Source organism: Carlito syrichta, unplaced genomic scaffold (genome assembly GCF_000164805.1).
Source record: "Carlito syrichta isolate Samal-C Ts95f unplaced genomic scaffold, Tarsius_syrichta-2.0.1 Scaffold303451, whole genome shotgun sequence".
In the NCBI taxonomy this organism is placed as follows: Eukaryota; Metazoa; Chordata; class Mammalia; order Primates; family Tarsiidae; genus Carlito; species Carlito syrichta.
The window spans coordinates 100,278-122,608 of NW_007247547.1; the positions used below are offsets into that span (position 1 = coordinate 100,278).

Here is a 22,331-nt window from a genome sequence, read left to right on the forward strand (position 1 = left end):
AAGATGCCATTAACTGAGATGGGAAGACCATGGAAAGAGCAGAATTGGGAGGAACACCTGGAGCTCAATTTTAAACATATTAAATTAAATATGCTTATTCAACATCTAAGTGGAAATGTCAAATAGGTAGTGGTATATGTTGGTGTCAAGTTCAAGAAAGAGGCTAGAGTAGAGACACCAATTTAGAAATCTTCTGGAACTACATGTTCAGGAGACTCAGCATTATACTATCAATATTTTTATTTTTAGATATAAATCTTTCATATATGATGATGTTTGTATTTCAGGAATATTTATTTTATACTCTATTTTCATGTATCATAAAGCAATTTATATTAATTTGTGATTTTAAGTTTCTGTTTACAGATTATGTAATATGTTGACATAGTTAGAACTTTAAGTTTATTAAATTTGTAAGTTTATTAAGTAAAATTATTTATGTTCTTAGTAAGATTTTGTTAAATCATTTTGATTATACTACAGTTGTATTATAATTGACCTACTTAAGAAATCAAGCATATTAAGTTTACGAAAACAATTTAAAATGTCTGAAAGTGCATAATTAGCCAAGTTTGTACATAAAACCAAGTATTATTCAAAACCCCTTCAGACTGAGGATTGCTAAAACCTGCTCAATATATGGAGTAGAATTTGTAAGCTGAACTTAATTCTAGAAAAAACTATATTTTTGAACTTGCAACTTTAATAAATTAATAATTTAAAAATCCAAAGTAAATTTTTAAACATTTCTTACTTTATAAATAACTGAAATTGTAGTCATTGTTAAAATGCCAATAATTGAGATAATGCATTGTTGATACATTTTATTTTTGTCTTGAAAGTACAACCGTTGAACATTATTAGTAAAATATTTACTATTGTCTAGACCATAATTCTCAAACTCTCTTGGCCATCATCCACAATATGAAATATATTTTACCTTATGAAACAATACATGTACACACACACACACACACACACAAATTTCCATGAAACAACATGAACCTTACTACCTGAAATTAGCTTTGACAAATCTACCTTTAACTATGCATTACATGGATTTCGCTGCATACTAATGGACCATAATCCACAATTTGAAATATCACTGACTTTAAGCTCAACAATTAGAGTATTTTAAAGCAAATAAATTGTGATAGATTCTGTTTGGATAACTACAAGTTGACCAAGATATGGACATACCTTGAATGCATATTTGTGTATTGCTTGGATAACAGTTTTAAACAGAAGCTTACTGGTGAGTGTATAGCCATGGTATACAACAGGTTCATTTTGTGCTCCATCCCAGCAGTCAATTTCCAGGCAACGACATCCTTTCACAAGGGCACTAGCAAAATTTAAGAAAAATAGAGTATCAATCGTGGATCATTAAAAACATATGCCATAGTTTCAAAATATTCCAAAGACTTGTTATTTTGCAATAATGCATAAATAAATCCATAAGAAAGACAAGATTTGAGTCCCTAGAAATTCTCAAAATTAAGAGTGTAGAGACAAACTATCTGTATAGTACAACACTGTGTCCTTCTAGTCAAATGTTTCACACTCTATTGCTCTTCATTCAAGGCTTACTGCACAGAAGCAATGAAGATGCCTACCTTTATATTCATAGTTCCAAAACATCCATACTCCCAACCCAGATGATTTTGCTTATGATGGTATCTACTGTTAAATGCAATATCATGAAAGAGATAATATTCAAAGCATTCTCAGAATGATAAAAATATATGAATAAAATATTATGTAATCATTTCTTTACATCAGACTTTGGGGGATAGGGTATATACTGGAAGGAAAGACAAAAAATATAATAATCATGACAATACTTGCTCCTGGAGACAATTTTGGCTGGAGGAGGTGGAAGCTAGTAGGCTTGATGGCTCAGTAAATGATCTTTATCTCCTTAGCCATTTTATTAAGGCCATCTCTAATGCTAATCCAAGTATGAGCTAGAGAAAATTAAGATTTATGCAAAGGAAGCCTGAATACCTGCTCATCTATGTTTATTTGACTCATCATTTCACTGGGAGAAAAGTTTGATCTGATTGCCTCAAAATGTACCAAGTGCACAGCTTTATCAAAACTGAAGAAAATATATTTCTACTTCTTCTAATTTCTGAAACTGAATTTGCTTTTTTTATTCAACAAATAAATCTGTTTCTTGACCTAGAAATAAATTCTTAGTTTCACAAATCCATTGTAGTCACAGGATTTAAATGAATTTTAGGTATTCTTGCTACCAGAGAGTGGTGACAGATGCTTTATTAACACATGGGCTTTTATTTGCACTATGTCAATTGAAACTGGCTGCATTTAGATTTTCCAGTGACTTTACATAAATAGAGATGTCTCAAAATCTTTAGACCCAGAGCCAGTCATTATGATATAGGTTATTTTTGCCCCAAAACATTAGGAGTTCAGTAAAACTTATTGACTTATTTATAGAAATTGTTCTAGTGATTTATGCAAATGTGTACATGGGGGACCAGAAAAAACCCCATCTCTTTTGGAAGGCAGGCTCCTGGTAGTACACCCAGAATTTGTTCCTCTGGATCAAGCGGTCAACCAAAGTTTTTGTCTGGAAGTTTTGAGAAAGTTGCATCACAATTGGTAAAATAAAAGTCCCAAGCTGAGGCAAAACAGGCAACTGGTTCCTCCACTATGACAACACACCTGCCCACACCACAGTGATTTGTTCAGCAGTTTTGACCAAAAACAGCATGACCCTCATGCCCCAATCTTCCTATTCACCCAATCTCACCTCAAGAAACTTTTTTGTTATTTCCCCATATTAAAAAAAAAAGTCCTCAAAGGGAAGCATTTTGCTGATGTGGAAGAGGTGGGGGAAAAAACCTGGCAGAAACACTAAAAAACATCAAAATTGACAAATTCGAAAACTGTTTTGAGCAGTGGGAAAAGCATCTCAATAGATGTAGTGCATCAAATGGAGAGTACTTTGAAGGCAACTGAAATTTAAACATATAAGACTAAGTACACAATTTTTTGGAAATAAATTCCAGGTTTTGGGGGTACCCACTTATAAATAGCAATAAGATGACTTTTTTTAATTTCATGGACACACATTCATAGTTGTATTGAACTGAACACATTTCTGCCTATTTTCTATGAGGGTGGTCTTACATGAAGCTAACCACCAACATCATGTGATAGTTAGTGCTATGGACTCCAAATCCATAATTACTGTCTATTCCTTATGTTCTAAGCTCTATAAGAGCAGGGATTGAAAATTTCAATCCCACAAAAAATATTTGACATATAGTTGGCCATTAATAAATATTTGCTGGCTGGGCGCGGTGGCTCAAGCCTGTAATCCCAGCACTCTGAGAGACAAGGTGAGAGGATTGCCTGAGCCCATGGGTTCAAGACCAGCATGGGCAACTTGGTGAGACGTCATCCCTACAATAAACTAAAAAATTAGCCAGGTGTGGTAGTGCGTGCCTGTAGTTCCACTACTTGAAAGGCTTGAGGCGAAAGGATCTCGGAGCCCAGCAGGTCGACGCTGGGGTGGCAGTGAGTGTGCCACTGCACTCCAGCCTGGGCAACAGAGGGAGACTCCAATTCAATATATATATTTACTGTGTGTATGTCAGGAAAAAATAGGAAGTGTAGAGATGTAAGAAGAAAAGTGGAAGGGAGACAGAAGTAACCTAAAATACAATCTTGGAAGAGACATAACTGAAGCAAAAGTTGGTTGACTTGAAACACTAGGATCACATAATTGATACCCACATATAGGAAAGAAGTTAAAGAAGCCCCTTTGTCATAAATAGAGATATTTTCCATTAGAAAACCAATTTAACACTCATTTTCCAAGAGGTATATTAAATGCTTCCACTGTCTATAGGCTACTGACTTTCCATTGGAACAATTTTGCATCACTGGAGGTATTTGTCAATGTCCGGAGGCATTTTTGGCTGCCACAACTGGGGACAGAGGGAATTTGTAACAGGAATCTAGCCAGTAGAGGCTAGGGATGCTGCTAAACACTGCAATGCACAGGAAAGTCCCCTACAGCAAAGAATTCATCTGACTCAAAATGTGAAGAGTTTGAGAAACCCTGCCCTAAGTCATGATAACCTGGAGAAGAGAGTGTGATCTCAGAAGCAGTGCTTATATAAAATTAACAATTTTTCCAACAGAAACACAGAGCACCAAATGCATTATATGAAAAAAATGGACATTTTAGAGCTAATACTTCTTTGGGGAGATTGTATGCTTCCTAGGGAGATGACTCAAGCAGTACACTTAGGCAGGAGTGCAGCTGAGAAAAAAAAATAAAACAATTATGACACTAAGTCAAGGTGCTGAGTTCAGGGAGAAAAAAGAGACTTTATGTTTCCTTGGGAATACTATAGATGAAAGAAGGAAGATACCCCAGGCAGTAGGGCATTAGAGAGGAAGAGAATTGGTGAATCTCATCTATCTTGGAGGCTTCATAAAGACAAAGTGTAAAATTAAATTATTAATAACTTTTTTAGGTTTGGGGGGCTAAACTGCACACTGCTTTATTCAGACATGTGGTGATGCACTACAATCTAAAACTTCAGAACATTGTTAACTTCTTTTCCTTGTGTTGGAGGAATGAGCCTAGAACACTCTTCTAGAGAAATCCTGTCTGACTCATTGATATTTCTTTGGGCAAATAAGGTAGCCACCTAATTCCTGGCTCAAGTTCTAAATTGGGCTATATTTGCAGAATTCTAAATGAATTTAGTTCTTGACTTGCAGATTTATTTATGTATTTAACTTTTAAATTGGAGAAGTAATGTTTATTTGTAAACTTAATTTCCACAAAAGACATTTGTCTTACGTTATTCTTAGTTGATTGTCAAAGTAAATTGTCTTACTCCTTTTACCAACATTGAATATCAGCTCTCTGGGGGTTGCCAGGGAAAAATTTTGAACTCTCTATTGTGGGTGGGAATAAACCATCGCAATTTTGGTTGTGAAAAAAACTTTTCATAAGTAATGTTGATTCTTACTACTTCTCTAGATAGTTTTAACTTTATCTATAAATCAATCCAACCATTATGAAACTGCATATTCAAACCATACGATTTGGTCCCCAGAAAAAATGTTTTAAGAGATTGCATAGTATTGTGCCAACCACTTATAATTAGAGGCACATAACAGAAAGTTTCATCTTCTCTGGTGTGATGTGGAGGCCACTCTCCACTATTTCACTCTGAGTCCCCTTTTTGGAAATGAATGGGGGAAATTTCTCTCTTATTCCCTTCTGAGCAAGCAACCATTTTGTTTTCATAAGCATTGTAAATCTTATAACTAATCCTGTTTCTCTCTTGGCTTTGGCTAAGAAAGCTTAGAGATGATATGCTCCCTGTATTCCAAAATTTGTATAGGACTTTTTGGTATGAAATTTCTACTAACCTTAATACAAACTATTTATCTTTAAAATCTTCCTCACATACTTCCTATAAACTGAGTATAATTTTTATTAATGGTAAGTTTCTTTAAATTGTGTGAGTAACATTACTTTTTTCCATTTGAAGTTGAATTTTAATCAGCAATAAAATAAATTTGAGGAGCTTTTGGTTGATTAAAATATTTAATACTAATCAGCAAGTACTATTAATATTCCTTTTATAAAATATGAGGAAATTGTGACACAAAAAGGCTTTATTTATCACAGGATTAACATGTGGGAAGGAGAAGAAATATGAGCAATAAAAATGTAAACATTGATGCTCAAACATTACATTATACCACTTATCATAAGCAAAGAAATTGTGAAAGACTTATATTCCAAGGATGTATCTTCCAAAGATGGACAAAGAAAATAAGAAAAAATATAATTAAATTGAAATTGAAATTTATAATTAAATTGGGTTGAGACATTTTATTGAAATTTAGAAGTAATATTATATATTTCTAAACAGACCTGTTCTAAAATTTGTATTTTCACTCTTTAAAAAACATAAATAATAAAATATAAGTAGAAAATTTTGCAATAAAATTGCAGCTGTAAATTGGGCTATCTTTATAGAATTCTAAATAAATACATTCCTTTATTTGTGGATTTATGCATTTGTTTAGATTTGAAATTGGAATCGAAGCAATGTTTATGTTTGATATTATAGAATTATAAGATATCTCTTCAATCTAAGGTTTTTCCTTAAGTAATACCATCTAATCACAAAGCTTTAAATGCCACCTATATGCTGATGACTTCCAATTCTATTTTTCCAGTCTGACTAGTTCTTCTGAATTCCACACACATATGCTCAACTGACTATTTGACTAGTCATTTAATAACTAATTGATATCTCACACGTGACATGGGAGCCACGAGATTCGCTTCTGTCTTGCATCCTTTGATGGGCTTCTCTCTCAGGGTTCACTGTCTCAGTCAGCAGTATCTGTACCTTAGGCTATCCGCCCAAAATCTTGATTCCTCTCTTTTCCTCACACTGCTCTTCAAATCACCAGGTAAGACTTGATTCTGCCTCCTCAACCTAAAAAGTCCCCAACCTATGATAGTTCAACTTAAAATTTTTTAGCTTTATGATAGTGTGAAAATGGTATGCATTCAGTAGAAACCGTACTTCAAACTTTTAATTTTGAACTTTTCTCAATCTAGCAACATGTACAATATTCCCACACAACCATGAGTGCAAACAACAGAGACTTTATCGTGTACTGTGTTACCAGCATTTATGATTTGGCCCAACTCTAGGCTGATGTTAAGTGTTCTGAGCATGTTTAAGGTAGGCTAGGCTAAGCTATGTTTGGCAGGTTAGGTGAATCAGATGAATTTCAACTTAAGATATTTTCAACTATCAGGATGTAACCCCATCGTAAGTCACGCAGCATCTTTATTTCCAATTCATTCACTTGTCACTATCTCAGCTGTCACCTCATGAGTTCGCCATTTATATAACCACCATCACCTAGACTGATCCAAAATCTTTCCAAATCATCTACCTCCACTTTTGCCCCTGCAGCCTTTCTTTTGCCCCCTACTCTTTCTTTCTGTAAAGCGTACATCAAATTATAAAACTATCTTAAAGAAATCTCTCCAAGGGCTCCCCAATAACTAGAATAAAATCTTTCTTTCTTTGGTCTACAGGGCCCTCAAAACCTGACCCTATTTACCTCCTAAAACTCATCTTCCTTCATTCATCATTTACTTGTTTCTAGTCACATTTGCTATTTTTCTCTTATTTGAACATACCAAGCACTTATCATTTCTCCTGTTTAACCTGACCTTTCTACAAGATCTTCCCAAGTCCTCCGTTTTATCATCACTCAGATCATGACTATTACACTTCTAAAAAGCCTTTCCTCACAACTTTACCTCAAGTTACACTTCCACCCCACAATCACTTTCTACAAGGTTACCCTGTTTCATCTTCTTAATATGACTTATCAATCCCCGAAAATATGTATTTACCTGTTCAGTATCTGTCTATCTACTTGTACACAGATGAGTATAGCAGCTTTGAAAATCTTATTCACCACTGTATCTCAACTGACTGACTAAAATGAAGCCCAGTATTAAAAGTACAACACATTATAGGATGTACAACTAGAGCTGCAACATGGATTACTTTTAATCTATTTAAATTTTCCAATATATAAATCCATAAAAATCAATATTTATAAATGTCCAATTATGCAATTTACTGTATTTATGTGTTGATTTTACTTATAGCATTGTGTCTTGATTCCTGGGAATTAATTTTAACCATAACTGTTAAAATCTAGAATGTTCTAATTAGCTAAACAATAAAAATTTTCTTCATATTTTTAAAATAAGTATCCAAGTTATTTGGCAAACTTCAGAGGGGCCATAACCATGGAGAATAGGTCAGCAGGCAGGATTAGAAGCAAAGTATATGATACTAATGCATACAATAAATTATGTTGTCATGTCATCCAAATGTTAGATCTTCACGATATATAACAAATAAAAATTCCTGTTCTTAATGAGTTTGGAAAACCACATAGCCTTCTTTTTATCATGCACTCCTGCCTTTTGAGGTAGACACTACCAGGAGCTTCAATGGTTTTAAAGCATAATAAACTTAAAAAATGAAAATAAATACCTTATATATCCCCAAAGGTCACTTGGTCCCACTAATTGATCAGATACCAAATATGTGTTATGTGAACTTGAAATAAAATAATCATTTAATGGATGGGTCATATCTTGATAAACTCTTCCACATTCATGTTTAAATAGTAGACATTCAGGCGAAGCCATGTATCTTGTAAAACCTTCAACTGACATCTGTTGCTCTTTCCTAACTATAAAAGATAAGTTGAAAAGATGCAGAAACACCATGAGTAAGATTTTAAAAATTACATGTCACTTGTAAACTTATTCAGTAATAGAGTATCCTTCTAAAATATTCATGTAGAGTATTATTTCTAAATTTTTCTTTGGAAATACATTTTTCTAGTGAATATCTTTTGTTCTTCTACATCAACATTCAAGTAAAAGACGTATTATTTAATAATTTCTAATGTTCTTAAGTTTTAAAAAACCCAAAACAGTACACTTATTATAGATCAATAAACTTCCACAAGCTACATGTCTGGATAACTGGCACACAGATCAAAGGACAAAATATTACATCACCCCAGAAACCTATATCCTACTAGCTTTCTAGTTACTCACCCCACCCAAGTGTATCCACTGTTCTTGCTTCTGAAAACATAGATTAATCCTCTGGTTTTTTGTACCTTATATGAATGAACTCATTCAATATGTATTTTTTGCACCTTTTTTTTTTTTTACTCAACATTATGCTTCTTAGATTTACTTCTGTAGCTACATGTAGTTATACAGTGTTCATTCCCATTGCTATATATAACATACCATGGTATGAGTATGCCACAATTTATTTATCCATTCTATTCTTGATGAGCATTTAGATACTATTCTATTTGGGGCTATTAAAAATAGTGCTGCTATAAACAACCAGTGCATGTCTTTTGGTGAAAATATGAATACACTCTTGTTTGGTGCATGCCTAAGAATGGGATTGCTGGGTCATTTATATGTGATTTCAGAAATTTGTCTCTGAATTATTTTACTCAGTATGGACCAAATTTATCAGTTTAAGCATAAACTTGGTTCTGAAACCAGACAGCCTGGGTTCATATCCATTTACTTTTCATGTGACCTTGAACAGGTTACTTAACTTCTTCATATCTGTTGAATGGGGGAGAATCACAGAACCTGTCCATATATGTCATTAGCTCTATAAATGTTTGTTGCTCTTTATAGTTCAGTTTGCCTCAAAAGAAAATCTGACATGAGTAATTCCTTTGACTTGAGTATGATCTTTGGCAAAGAATTATATTTTCAGGAATTTATCCTATAGAAGTAAAGACTCAGAACAAAGATTGATGTGCAAAAATATTTACACTAGTATTATTAATAAAAGCAAAATAAATAGAAGAGGAAGCAAATTAAAGCTCAAAACATGATACAACACTAGGCAAGAATTTAGACTAATGTTTTATAAAAAATATATAGTGACGTTAGTTAATGTTTATAACATTGGGAAAGTGAAAAAGTCAGCATTCAAAATGCTATTACTATTTTATTTTTAAAAATAAAGGCTAAAGAAAAATAAATAAAATGTTTATAGGGATACAAACCCTCTGTTTCAAAGCCATGTAAATGTGGGAAGATGAAAGTATATGGAGTAAATGAATCATGTATTATAATGGTAATAATTTGCATATATGTATTCTTTTTCCCTACAATTAACAGTGATTGGCTTAGCCCTTTTGAACTACTAAATAATTAAGTAAATATCTCTGGTAAAGGAATATAAAACAAATTCATTTTGTGCTCTCAAAAACTGCCAGATTGATTAATCACATGGATGTTTAAAAACCTCATTTAATGCACGTCACATACCAATGAAGGATGAGATTGAGAAGCCTGGCAGTATTGGAAGCTATAAGATCATAATTCAAATTGGCCTTAATAAGACTTAATAAGACTCCAAAGTGATCAATAATCAAATAAATGAAGAGTAATGTCTCAGCTGTGTATGAGAGTATCTGAGTATCTGAAGCAGGTGAAGGCTCAAAAGATGAAATGGATGAATACTGTAACTGTAGTTAAAATGCGAACACAATTCCCACAGTGGTCACTGCCACCATCTCCAATATCCTGTTGTATCTTTTAATTACTACCTGAAGACGACAGTGCCAAAGTAAATTTTTTTTGTAATGTTCACTAGATCAGTGCTACTGAAAGTACTTGTCTATAAACTGGAGGTTTCCAGTTGGCAATGACATAAAGAGCTTAAGTTCAAACATAATCAATTCACTACTTCCTTAAAATCTTGCTATTAAAAAAAATAGCTGAACTCATTGGGTGTGCTTAGTAATATATGCTTAACATTCTGGTGCAAGCTTTTTATTCTTGTTGCAAACCTACAAAAATTTAATGGTGCTCAGACCAAACTTACTAGCACTGCACTGAGTCATACCACTACAATGTTTAAAACTCTCCAAAATCTTAGTATGGCACTGAGTCATGAAGCCGATCTCTTCATTATGGCCTACAGACTCTACATGATTCGATCTTTGTCAAGCTCTCCAAACTCATCTTCCCTTCATTCTCCAAGTTATAACCACACTGTCCTCATTCTGTTCCTTGAATTCTCCAACTCAGGTCCAATGCTTCCCTTCCCTGGACCTCAGACACCATTCTCATTTTGTCAGGTGAGTTGCCCTTTCTTATCATTTAAGTCTCGGCTCAAATGCCATATCCTTGGAGATGATTTTTCTGAACACCTAGCCTGAACTAGAACTTCCAGGTCATTACACTCTATGATAATACAATGATAATCTTCTTAGTTTTGTTTTGTTTTTTTCTTCCTTCCTTCCTTCCTTCCTTTTTTTCAAGTTGGGATTTCTTTTGTCACTCATGCTGGAGTGCAGTGATATAATCACAGCTCACCACAGCCTCAATCTCTTGGGCTCTGGCAATCTTCCTGCCTTAGCCTCCCAAGTAGCTAGGACTACTGGTGTGCACCACCACACTTGGTTAAATTATTATTATTATTAAATTATTATTATTATTATCATCTTCATTATTAAGGCAACGTCTCAAACTTCTGGGCTTAAGCAATCTTCCTACCTCGGCCTTCCAAAGTGCTGAGATTACAAGCATAAGCTACCATGCCCAGCCTATTTTGTTTTTCACAGCACTTAGTCTTTGAGACAATGCTTTTATATGCTTAATTATTTACTGTCAACTTTCCCCCAATCCCCGTCAGAAACACAAGACCTACTTGCTTCGTTCTCCACTGTACCCCAACCCTGAGAACCATACTTGGTTGTTACAAATAAATATGTAAATAAATGATGAATGTATGATTCTATGAAGAACTTTAGTTTTATTACAACCCATGTTATCATATGTTATACATTGACATCCTAAGCCAACTTTCAAATGCAGAGCACGGACTTTCATACCTTCTTGCTAGATGAATATTTTGAGCTATACCATCAGTTAATTTCTGTGAGGTTTAAACATTATGCTTTAACAATGGTTTTGTGCCATTTTGTGAATATTTTATTGTATTATGTCTTTATTATTTTACTTTTAAATGAGAACAACTGAAAATTTTGAAGAGTTTTACCCATCAGGAGATGGGACAAGGATCACAAAATTGAGTGACAGATTATCAGCCTAATGGTCATTTAATGACTATGGTCACCAAATGACTATGTGTTCAATAATAAAGGAAAAACAAAACAACTTTAAATATTTATGAAAATTTGTAGACAACTATAATTATAAATAGGAAAAATGTGTGATTTTGTAATATTTTCTTTCCTTCTTAGAAATTTTTTCATTTAGCTCATTTAGTTTTCATATATTTTCAATAATATGATGCATAAAAATGGAAGACTGCTTTTAATGGGGCTTTTATCTTATTCATCAAATTAATATGCTTTCTTCTAATAAGTTGCATGTAACACCTGAGCTTGTCTTGGAACACTTGAGAGGTACATGGAAAAAGTTAAAAAGAAAAAAGCTAGACAATGTAGTAGGAAAGAATGTCATGGTTACACAGTATATCTTTCTAAAAAATATATATATGTGCTATAAAATATATTTTTTAGAAAAAATTTGACCCACCCAATAATTTGAGTTTAATAACTGTCATAAAAATACTTTGCATATAAATATCCTGATAAAACTGAAATACAAACATACCTTCTTCAATGGGTTCATATTTCTGAATGATCTCTAAAGCAGTAGTTTTACTTTTCTCAATCATATATTGTTCTTGTATCAGAAATTGAATCAAATTCCTTTCAAAAAGAATTTTCCGGTTTTCAGAATATGTGTTGAAAATCTCAATAATTTCTTCTCGGTATGCAATAATTCGATAAATTGCTCTAAATTCTTCTATGGTGATTCTTCCTTGTCTCAGTCGGTCATTATCCTACTAAAAAAAATGGTGGGCTCATATTGTGAGTATAAAAAAATACCCAAAATGAAACTTAGAGTTTTTATGTACTATATATAGCAATGTATACTGGAAAGAAGATCAAACTTACATTGGGTTCTTATTTCAGATAAAATGTGTAAAACTGTATTGAGTGAGCAAAGTTAGGAAAAAGTTAATGGATCACTGGCGAGACCTCATCTCTACAATAAATCAAAAAATTAGCCGGGCATGGTAGCGCACACCCGTAGTTCCAGCTACTTGGAAGACTGAAACGGAAGGATCGCCGGAGCCCAGCAGGTCGAGGCTGCGGTGGCTGGGAGCGGCCACTGCACTCCAGTCTGGGCGACAGAGAGAGACTCCAACTCAAATAAATAAATTAATTAAATTAAATTAAATTAAAGTATATAGAGATAAAATTATGGTCTTTCTTGAATAGGAGTGTAAGATAAAATATGCATCATTCACTGAATAATGAAAATGTTATTACTTTCAAGTAGCATATGAACTTGGTCATCTGAAACGACCTCTGGTAATTTGTTTTGTCTTGTGTTTTCCTAAAAGATCAAAGTTGTCATCTGAGATTAAAGGAATTGGAGATATAAATGTCAAACAAAATTGTACAAATCCATATAATTGCTATAATTGATTAAAATCAAAAAAAGAATTGAGGATCATAAATTAATCAAATTACCGAAAAATAAAAGTCACACAAAATATTGAGGGTTGTATCACTGAAGACCTAATGTTAGTAGAAAAAGAAAAGGAAAAGGAAAGCAACAAGAAATAAGTAATGATGGAGGACACAAGCCAGATCTGGTAAACTGAGTCATGATCAGGGGAAGCAATGAGCAAGAAAGCTGCAAAACTAAATACTAAGCATGTGATAGCAGCTAAAACTTAAAAGTACCGTTGTATTAGAGTCTCCTCTCTAAGAGGAAACTGAAGCTCAAATCTCTCGTGTAAATTGTCCCCAGTCCCACAGGTGTGTTAGGCAAAGAGTTGAACCAACTCCAAAACCACGCAGAGGAGCAGTGGGAAGAAAAAAAAGTCAACACACTATTACACAGACTAACAGTATAAATGCAGAAATAAATTATGTAAAATGCAAATCTGATCATTTCAACTCCCTCTTAAATTTCTCAGTGTGTCTCCTTTTTCTTCTAGAAAAAACCCCAACTATGTTGTGTGACATCCAAGACTCTAGGATGTCGTTGATGGTTTCTGTTCTTCTTTTCCTTCTGACACCTTGCTTCAGATGCTCTGAATAATTACAGTGTGGATACCAACCTATCTCTTGCTGTGGTACAGGCTGTTCTTTCTGTCTGGAATGCCATTTTTTTCTTTATGTTTTTCTAATTTCTACTAATCCTTGAAAAAGTGCCGTCTCTTCTAGAAGTCTTCCCTATGTCCTTCTGTGTGTCCTCTCCAGACTGTTTAGATATCTCTCTCCTCTGTGTTCTTATAAGATTCTGCACTTTCTTCTTTCCTAGGGTTTACTACACTGGAATGAGAGGTTTTATCTATGTTCTTTCTAGAATTGCCTCCGACAGGGAGTCTGTCATTTGTTTCTTGTAGCCTCAGAACTTAAAAGAGTACCTGACTGAAGGTATTCGGAATGTCGTCTAACACCCAAACAATGTTATGATTCTGATGAAATATGTGCATTTAAGCAATAATTAGATAAAGAAGTTAAATATATCCTTAGGCTTAGAGTGAATCGGGAAAGAGATTTAAAAATACATATACAGAAAATATGCAAAATCTCAAGTCGCACCTCATAAAGGTATTTTCTCCTGTTTTAAAAAATATTCCTTAGGTGGTTATTCTTTGCAAACACTATAAAAAGAACTCTCCCATACAATTTATTCAGTGTTTGTGTATATTTGGAAATACACCTTATACTTTAAGACCATGAACCTTATGAAGGCAGATATTTTCTTCTTTTTATCCCCAATGCCTAGTACTAGACCCACTGTAGAGTAGGAGCTTAATGATTATATGTTTAAATGAAGAGTTGAATAAATGAGGATAAAAGAACATACTAAAATAATTCTATTGTTAGTCATTCTGATAATCCACTTTCAAAAAGCAATGAAGCTTTTCATGTTGTAACCACTTTCCATTGCTCAGTTTGGCAGTAAAAATATGAAATGTTATTTAAAATAAAAGATGTCATGAGAAAGCTGATTTATCAAAACACAGAATTTATTTTTAATGTAAGATGTAGCATTTTTAAATTGTCCCTGAAGTGCTAAAAATGAAGCATTCAAAATATATTACAGGAAATGATATGACTTGACACTTTCTTTTTTCACCCATCTCTGACATTAGTTTAAAATAATGGCAACTTTGTCTTCTTCCTTTCCTTGTTCCTAACAAAATCTATGAGTCAGATACTATATTGGATAATAAGGATGTAAAGGTAACTCATTGTCAGTGCCCTCTGGGAGCTTATAGTCTAGAAAAGGAAAGCGGGCATGAAAGTGTTACAGGTGCTACAATTTAAACTTTATAGATAATAGACACAGTAAGGAAAGATGGACAATTCTTCCTGAATGGCCAAAAGAGAGTCTTTCTAGAATAAGTGACTCTGGAGCTGAGTCTTCAAAGATGAGAAGGAAGGTATTTATCTGAAAGTGGAGAGGAAAGGTGCTCATTCTGGTTGTTGGAATGACAATAAATTGGACGCACAAAGATATGGAACAGAAGCGTATAAATAGGAAGACAGTGAAGCTGCAGCAGCCATAAGGTGGGAGACACTGCTGGATTTTATGGGCTCATGGATGCCACTCTAAGGAGCTTAGACTCCATTCAGAAACACTGAGAAGTTATTGATGAGCTTTAAGGAGAAAAATTATATAGCTAGATTTTAGTTTTAGAAAGATCACTCTGGTAACTCTATAGAAAGTAGATGTTAGTATTCAAAGCAAAGAAAACAGTGTGTAGGGATTTTCAGCTTTGATGTACACATGAGTGACCTAGGGCTTTGTTGAAATGCAGTCAGCGTCATTATTTCTGAATTTGCAAGTCTAACAAGTTCCTGAGGACACCAAAGATTCTGCTCTGAGAACCACAGTTGCAGTAGCAAGTAGTTCAAAAGCAATTGACTTAGTATAGCAAGAATATAGACCTAAAAGACTGAAAATTTGACATGGAGATGAAGTAAAAGGAAGAGTCTGGGAATCTGGTTTCTGGCTTAAATAACTGAGAGAATTGTGCTATTAACCAAGAAAAGAAATAAAGAAGGACAGACAGTTTTGAAGAGAAAGATAAGTTTCATTTTAAATATATTAAATTTGGAGTATCTCTGGGGCATCCAAGCAGAGAGAGCCAGTAGGCAATTGGTTGAGGAAATAGGAAAACGATGTGTTACAGAGAAAAACACAGTAAGAATTTTGGAATCAGAGCCAGACACGAGTTTCCTACCGTGATGTGAGATATTAAAAAAATCGTATCAACATTCTTGTCCTCAAAATCTTTACGTGTAAAAAGCTAAAAATAACTTCCTTAGATATTTGTTAATATAATGTGTGCAAAAAAAAAAAAATCAGCGCCCTGAAGATGGCAGATGATGAACAAACGGTGGCATTTATATGGCTTTGTTATTTAGGCTAGAACTTTTTCCTATTTAAGAAATAGGTGAAGCTATTGAGAGTCAATAAGATAGCTCAGGAGCCGGGTTTGGTGGCTCAGCCTGTAATCCTGTGCCTTGGGAGGCTGAAGTGAGTGGATTGCCTGAGCCCGTGGGTTCGAGACCCGCCTGGGCAACTTGATGAGACCTCATCTCTACAATAAATCAAAAAATTAGCTGGTTATGGTAGCGCGCACCTGTAGTTCCAGCTACTTGGAAGGCTGAGGCGGAAGGATCGCCGGAGCCCAGCAGGTCGAGGCTGCGGTGACTAGGAGCGGCCACTGCACTCCAGTCTGGGTGACTCCAACTCAAAAAAAAAAAAAAAAAAGATAGCTCAGGAAAGAGTGTGTAGAGTAAAGAGAAATAAAGGGCTCAACTTTAAGAGGCAAGTAGAATGAATGATCACAGGACAGAAGGAGAAGGAAAGGTTACAGATGTTAAAAGAAAATTAGGAGAGAGTAATATTATGGAAATCAAGACAAGGAAGTTTTTAAGAAAAGAAGAATAAAATGAAATGCACAAGAGAGGCTAACCTGTGGATTTAGCACTTTTCAGGTTAGGCGTGAAAGCAAAGCTTATGGCAATGGATCATGAACGAGTGGAGGAAGAAATGCAAAGGTTTCTTTTAGTTTGTCTGCTAAAAGAGAAAACGTAACATTTAGAAGATATGATGCTATTTATTTTTTAGATAAGACTAAAAAAATTTAGTCTTATCTAAGAAATAAATTTAGTCTTATCTAAAAAATAAATTTAGTCTTATCTTGTGAAATTATGATATCTCACTTAAGTAAGAACCCACAAACTTGAGGAAGAACCAAACAATATTAGTGGCTGAGTTGATTTGAGGTTGCAAGTTTGTAGAGAAGAAGCAGTCAAGGAATAATATCTCTCTCTGACTTCTAGCATCCAATCTATTCTACACTACTGCCAAGGAATTTATCCCAAAATATGTAATATTTCCTTTCTCAAAAAATTTCAATTGCTACCTATTGCCTACAAATGGAAATTGAATTTCTGTGGTATACTATTCAAGCTTTCCATCATCTCACTGTTAACTGGCATTCACAGCTATTTCTTATCACTTCCCCTTCATGCATCCTGTACTCCAGTCATGTTTGATTACTTTTTATTCTCCAAACACACCTTGCTCTCCACACATATTGCTTCTTATTATTTAAAGTCCAGCAAAAATTATACCTTCCTTGTCGCATCTTCTATAAAAGCTCAAATTAGAGTCTCTTTCTTCTCAGATTCCCTGTTAGTACTGCCAATGACATTTATTATAACATACTTACAAAATAGTAGTCTCTGTATTCCTTTTTCTGCCCATAAGAGAGAGATAACACTAGTTTCTTTTTTTTTTTTTTAACAATTCACAGTTTCCTACAGAGTGTCATGCACATGCTACAGATGTAATAGTGGTTAATTCCTTAGTGAATTTGAAGACTCAGGGCAAATCCTATAATAACAAAATCCTGAAATTGTATAAGATACTCAACCAATAATCAAAAGTGTAACATAAGACTTGCTATATATATTAAAATAACATATAATATTTCCTGTAAAATATTTAAATGTTATAAAGACTATTGCATGATAAAAGTAATAAAGATTTTATTTTATTTTTAGTAAAGAAACTTTTTTAAAAACCTTAGAGAATTGCTGTTCAAGCTTTGAATTAATAATTAATCTTGTAGAAAGAGTTCAGAATATATTGCCAAGATCATAAAGTTATATGTTCTTTACTCAAATTTATAATAAAGTCACCTTGTAAGAAAATACATTCATGTCAGAATTTGTCAGCTCTTTAGAAAATAAATAAATGTAATTCAATTTTGTATATTTTTGAATAATCATAACCAATGCAGCTTTAACATATATTTATTTATTTTTATTTTTTTATTTTAAAGATTTGGGGTACAATTTGGGGTTAGATTTACAAATACTCATTATGAAGGTACCCTTGTTGATGAGGTATGACCCTCTCTCCCCTGGCAGTTTCCCACTACTGCCAATCCCTTTCTTATAGCGTTATGATAATTGTTCAAGGTCTGGTTATGCATGAGAACATATGGTACTCTGCTCTTTTTTTCTGTGATAGATCACTGAGTATGATAGACTCTAAATCCATCCAAATTGCTGCAAAGTCCATATGTGTGTCCTTCTTTATGGCTGCATAATATTCCATTGTGTATATGTACCACATTTTTTTTTATCCAGTCCAGCTTCAATGGGCAGCATGGTTTCCATGTTTTTGTTTTTGTAAATAGAACTGCTACAAACATGCGTGTGCAGATATCTTTTTGGTAGAATGACTTGAGTTCCTCCTGGTATATTCCCAATAAGGGGTTGCTGGGTCTTATGGAAAGTCAATTTCCAGTTCTTTCAGAAATTGCCACACTGTCTTCATAGAGGTTTCACTAGTTTGCATTACCACCAGCAGTGTAGAAGCATTCCTTTTTCTCCGCATCCTCACCAGCATCTGTTGTTGTTTTATTAATGATGGCCATTTTTGCTGGGGTTAGGTGGTATATCAATGTGGTTTTGATTTGCAATTCTCTGATGATTAGTGAGGCTGAGCACTTTTTCATGTGTCTGTTGGCTGCTCATATATCTTCTTTTGAGACATGTTTTACCCACTTTTTAATGGGTTGTTTGTTTCCTTTCAGCACAGTTGAGTAACATATATTTATTGAATATATATTTTTTGCCATGTCTGATACTAGGTACATTCATATCTTATCTAGTATTCAGAGCAATCCTGTGAAATAATTATGTTAGTATTCCCATTCCACAGATTAAGAAATTTGCTCATAGAGATTTTTGATTTGCCAAGTACTATACAGCTAGGGTCTATTAGAGCCAAGAATCTCCATGCTCTGACACATTAAAAGATTTTTGTCACCAAAGTAAGATTTATTGGGACTAATTTTAGCTATTCTGGCAAAAGGTACATTCATGAAGTGTGAAAAGACTAGCAGCAAGTAAAGCAATATTACTTGAATATTTAGGAAGCTTAATCTTCAACTATCCACAAAATTCAGTAAGCACTCTGTTTAATCAATATATTAATGCATACATGGCAATCTAGACTAAAGCAACAAAGTATCTACCTATTAGTGGAGTTAGAATTATTTAAGTAGATAAGAATAGTTTATCATGATATATATATAATAGTTTATGAGCAATATAAACTATTGCTTATATGTGATTTATGCTTCTAAATTACTTGAGGCTCTTTTAAAGAGGTCTTTGATATATTCTATACAAGCTCTGCCCCTCTAACTTTTATAATTAACATTATTTTCATAGGCACTCCAAAAAGGCTTTGCTAAACAATAGACCCACCAGGCTACCCATGTCCAAATAATCATTAATTTTAATTAGTGAGTCATTTCTGTACTTTTATAACTGTTAGGCATTCTGCAAAATGCCTTTAAATATGGTATGTGATTTACTCAATTCCACTTCAGACAGCTCTATCTGAAGATAATTCAAAGCAACCTGATAATCACTTAATAAAATTTACAACATTTTCCACATTTGATATAGATTTCATATATGACCACCTCTATATAGTGTTGAATGTGAATTTTATTTACTATTGTGGGAAGAGGAGAAATCTTACAAATAATAATTACAAAAATTTGTGTTCTTTAAATGTGGTGTAGGCCATGAATTAATTAAAATTCTGATGGCTTATGACAGCATATACTACTTGGATCCATAAAAATAACTCTGAGACATTAGTCTTTTATTGCGGTCTCCTGAGAAGTACAGCTTTTTTTTTTTTCTAACCTATTCTTTGTGGTTTAAACATGGGGGCTAAGTCTTATAGAGAGAAGTGGCTGTTGGAAGTCAGTTCTCCATAGGTCTCTTGTGTTTCTATATGTTTTCTGAGCAGAAGTATTGATCGCCTTTCTTCAGGAATGGCTTTTCAAAGATGTTTGTTTAGTGAACAGCTTTGGTAAAGATAGTGTCTCTTTCCAGGGGGAAGGGGAAAAAAGCAGTTTTGTTTACTGCCCACCATAATAATGATAATGACATCCTCCAGGGCAAAGATCAGACAGGTTTATTGCCCATCCTAAAAGATCAGGTTTCCTTAAACTTGAGGCTCCTCTCCTGTCACCCACTGTATGTGTCACCTAGTCCTCTTCATATCACAATTTAGGAACTGCAGCATAGGCAAATGACATCAAAATGCTAATGCTCTAGCAACTGTTATTTCTGTGCGTAATAAGCTGTCCTTTGTTCTGACCCACAAGCCTGCCTCTGTCAATATCCATGAAGCTAGACCAGGTTAACTTGTTGGTTTGCAAACAGGGTAACCCCAATTTGTATTAGTAATAACACAACTCAGATAACAGAATCTGTTATCTGAGTACTTGCTTTCAAAAAAAGAAGTCACACAGAATTTCCATGTTCCTAACTATCTGGACTGGCCAGTCCAGCATTTTTGCCTGATTCTCTAAGAAATCCATCATCTTCTAGTACAAAACTCAGCTAAAATGCCTTTTCCTTGTTTTATTCATGATTTTTCCTTCGTCATCTAGTGACAGAATTGAGCCAGGTTGCCTCCTCCTTTCTTCAAACAAAGAGAATTTTTGGCTCAGTTTTTTCCTTGAGAGTAAGAGAAACAAAATGGTTTTTCAGATTACCCATTTTTTCTTGTTTTGTTTTGTCTTTTAATAGCTTTATTGAGATGTAACTGACATCTGAAAAGCTGTACATTTTTAATGTATGCAATTTAATGAGTTTGGAGATATTAATAAATAATAGCCATGAAACTATCACCCCAATCTAAGCTATAAGCATATCTATTTTCTTCAAAAGTTTCCTTCTGCCCTCTTCATTATTCGTATGTGTGTGATAAGAACACTCAACCTAAGATCTATCCTCCGGCAAGTTTCAAGTATGCGGCACAATGCTATGTACTATAGGCACTATGCTGTACATATCTCCAGGAATTATTCTTCTTGTATTGCAAAACCTAATACTCTTTGACTAATACGGCCCCTGGCAACCACTGTTCTACTCACTGCATCTATGAGTTTGATTATTTTAGATTTCTCATGTAAGTGGTATCATGTAGTATTTGTCCTTCTGTGTCTGACTTATTTCACTTAGTACAATGTCCTCCAAATTCATCCATGTTGTCTCAAATGGCAAGATTTCCTTTTTATTCGGGATGAACAACATTTCATCGTATGCACATACCATCTTTTTTATTCATTCATCCACTGATAGACACTTAGGCTATTTCCATATCTTGGCAATTGTAAATAATGCTGCGATAAACTAGGGAGTGCAGATATCTCTATTTCTTTGTGTATATACCCAAGTGGGATTACTGGATTATATGGGAGTTCTAGTTCTAATTTTTTGTGGAAATTTCATGCTGTTTTCTATATTGGCAGTGCCTCTACATTCCTGCCAACAGTATGCAAGGGTTTTCTTTTCTCCATCTCCTCACCAACACTTAATCTGACTTTTGTTTGTTATTTATGTAATAACCATTCTAACAGGTATGATGTGATATCTTATGTGGTTTGGTTTGCAGTTCCCTGATAATAAGTGATGCTGCACACCTTTTTATATACCTTTTGGCCATTTGTATGTCTTCTTTAGAGAAATGTCTGTACAGTTCCTTTGCAAATTTTTTAATCAAATTAGGTGAGTTTTTTTCCTGTTGAGTTTTGGGATTTCCTTGTCTATTTTGGATATTAACACTTTATCAGTTATATGGTTTTCGAATATTTTGTCTCATTCTGTAGATTGCCTTTGCATTCTGTTGATTATTTCCTTTACTGTACTGTACAGAAGCCATTTAGCTTGATGTAATCCCATTTATCTATTTTGTTTTTCTTACCTATGCCGTTGGTGTCATATCCAATAAACTATTGCTGAGCCTAATGTTAAGCAGCTTTTTCCCTGTTTCTTTGAGAAGTTTTAAAGTTTTGGGTCTTACATTTAATACAATTTGAGTTGATTTTCGTGTGTGGTTTAAGATAAGAATCCAATTTCTTTTTTTTTTTTTTTTTTTTTTTGCATTTGGATATCCAGTTTTCCCAACATGATTTATTGAAAAGACTGTCCTTTCCCCACAATGCATTCTTGACACCTCTGTAGAAGGTCAGTTGACTACAAATGAATGGGTTTATTTCTGGACTTTCTATTCAGTTCCATTGGTCTATATGTATGTTTTTAAT

The 22,331-nt window shown here is 34.0% G+C and overlaps 1 protein-coding gene across 1 annotated transcript in view; it reads right to left on the reverse strand.

Annotated features, from left to right (window-relative positions):
* Positions 1–22,331, reverse strand: part of PLCZ1 (phospholipase C zeta 1) — a 57,471-nt gene that overhangs the window by 32,874 nt on the left and 2,266 nt on the right. The window contains exons 2-4 of the mRNA XM_008058581.1: positions 12,254–12,488; positions 8,106–8,307; positions 1,201–1,345 (exon numbers count right to left, since the gene is read on the reverse strand). Of these exons, the coding sequence (XP_008056772.1) occupies positions 1,201–1,345; positions 8,106–8,307; positions 12,254–12,317 (411 nt within the window). The 5' untranslated portion in view covers positions 12,318–12,488. The remainder of the gene's footprint in view (positions 1–1,200; positions 1,346–8,105; positions 8,308–12,253; positions 12,489–22,331) is intronic.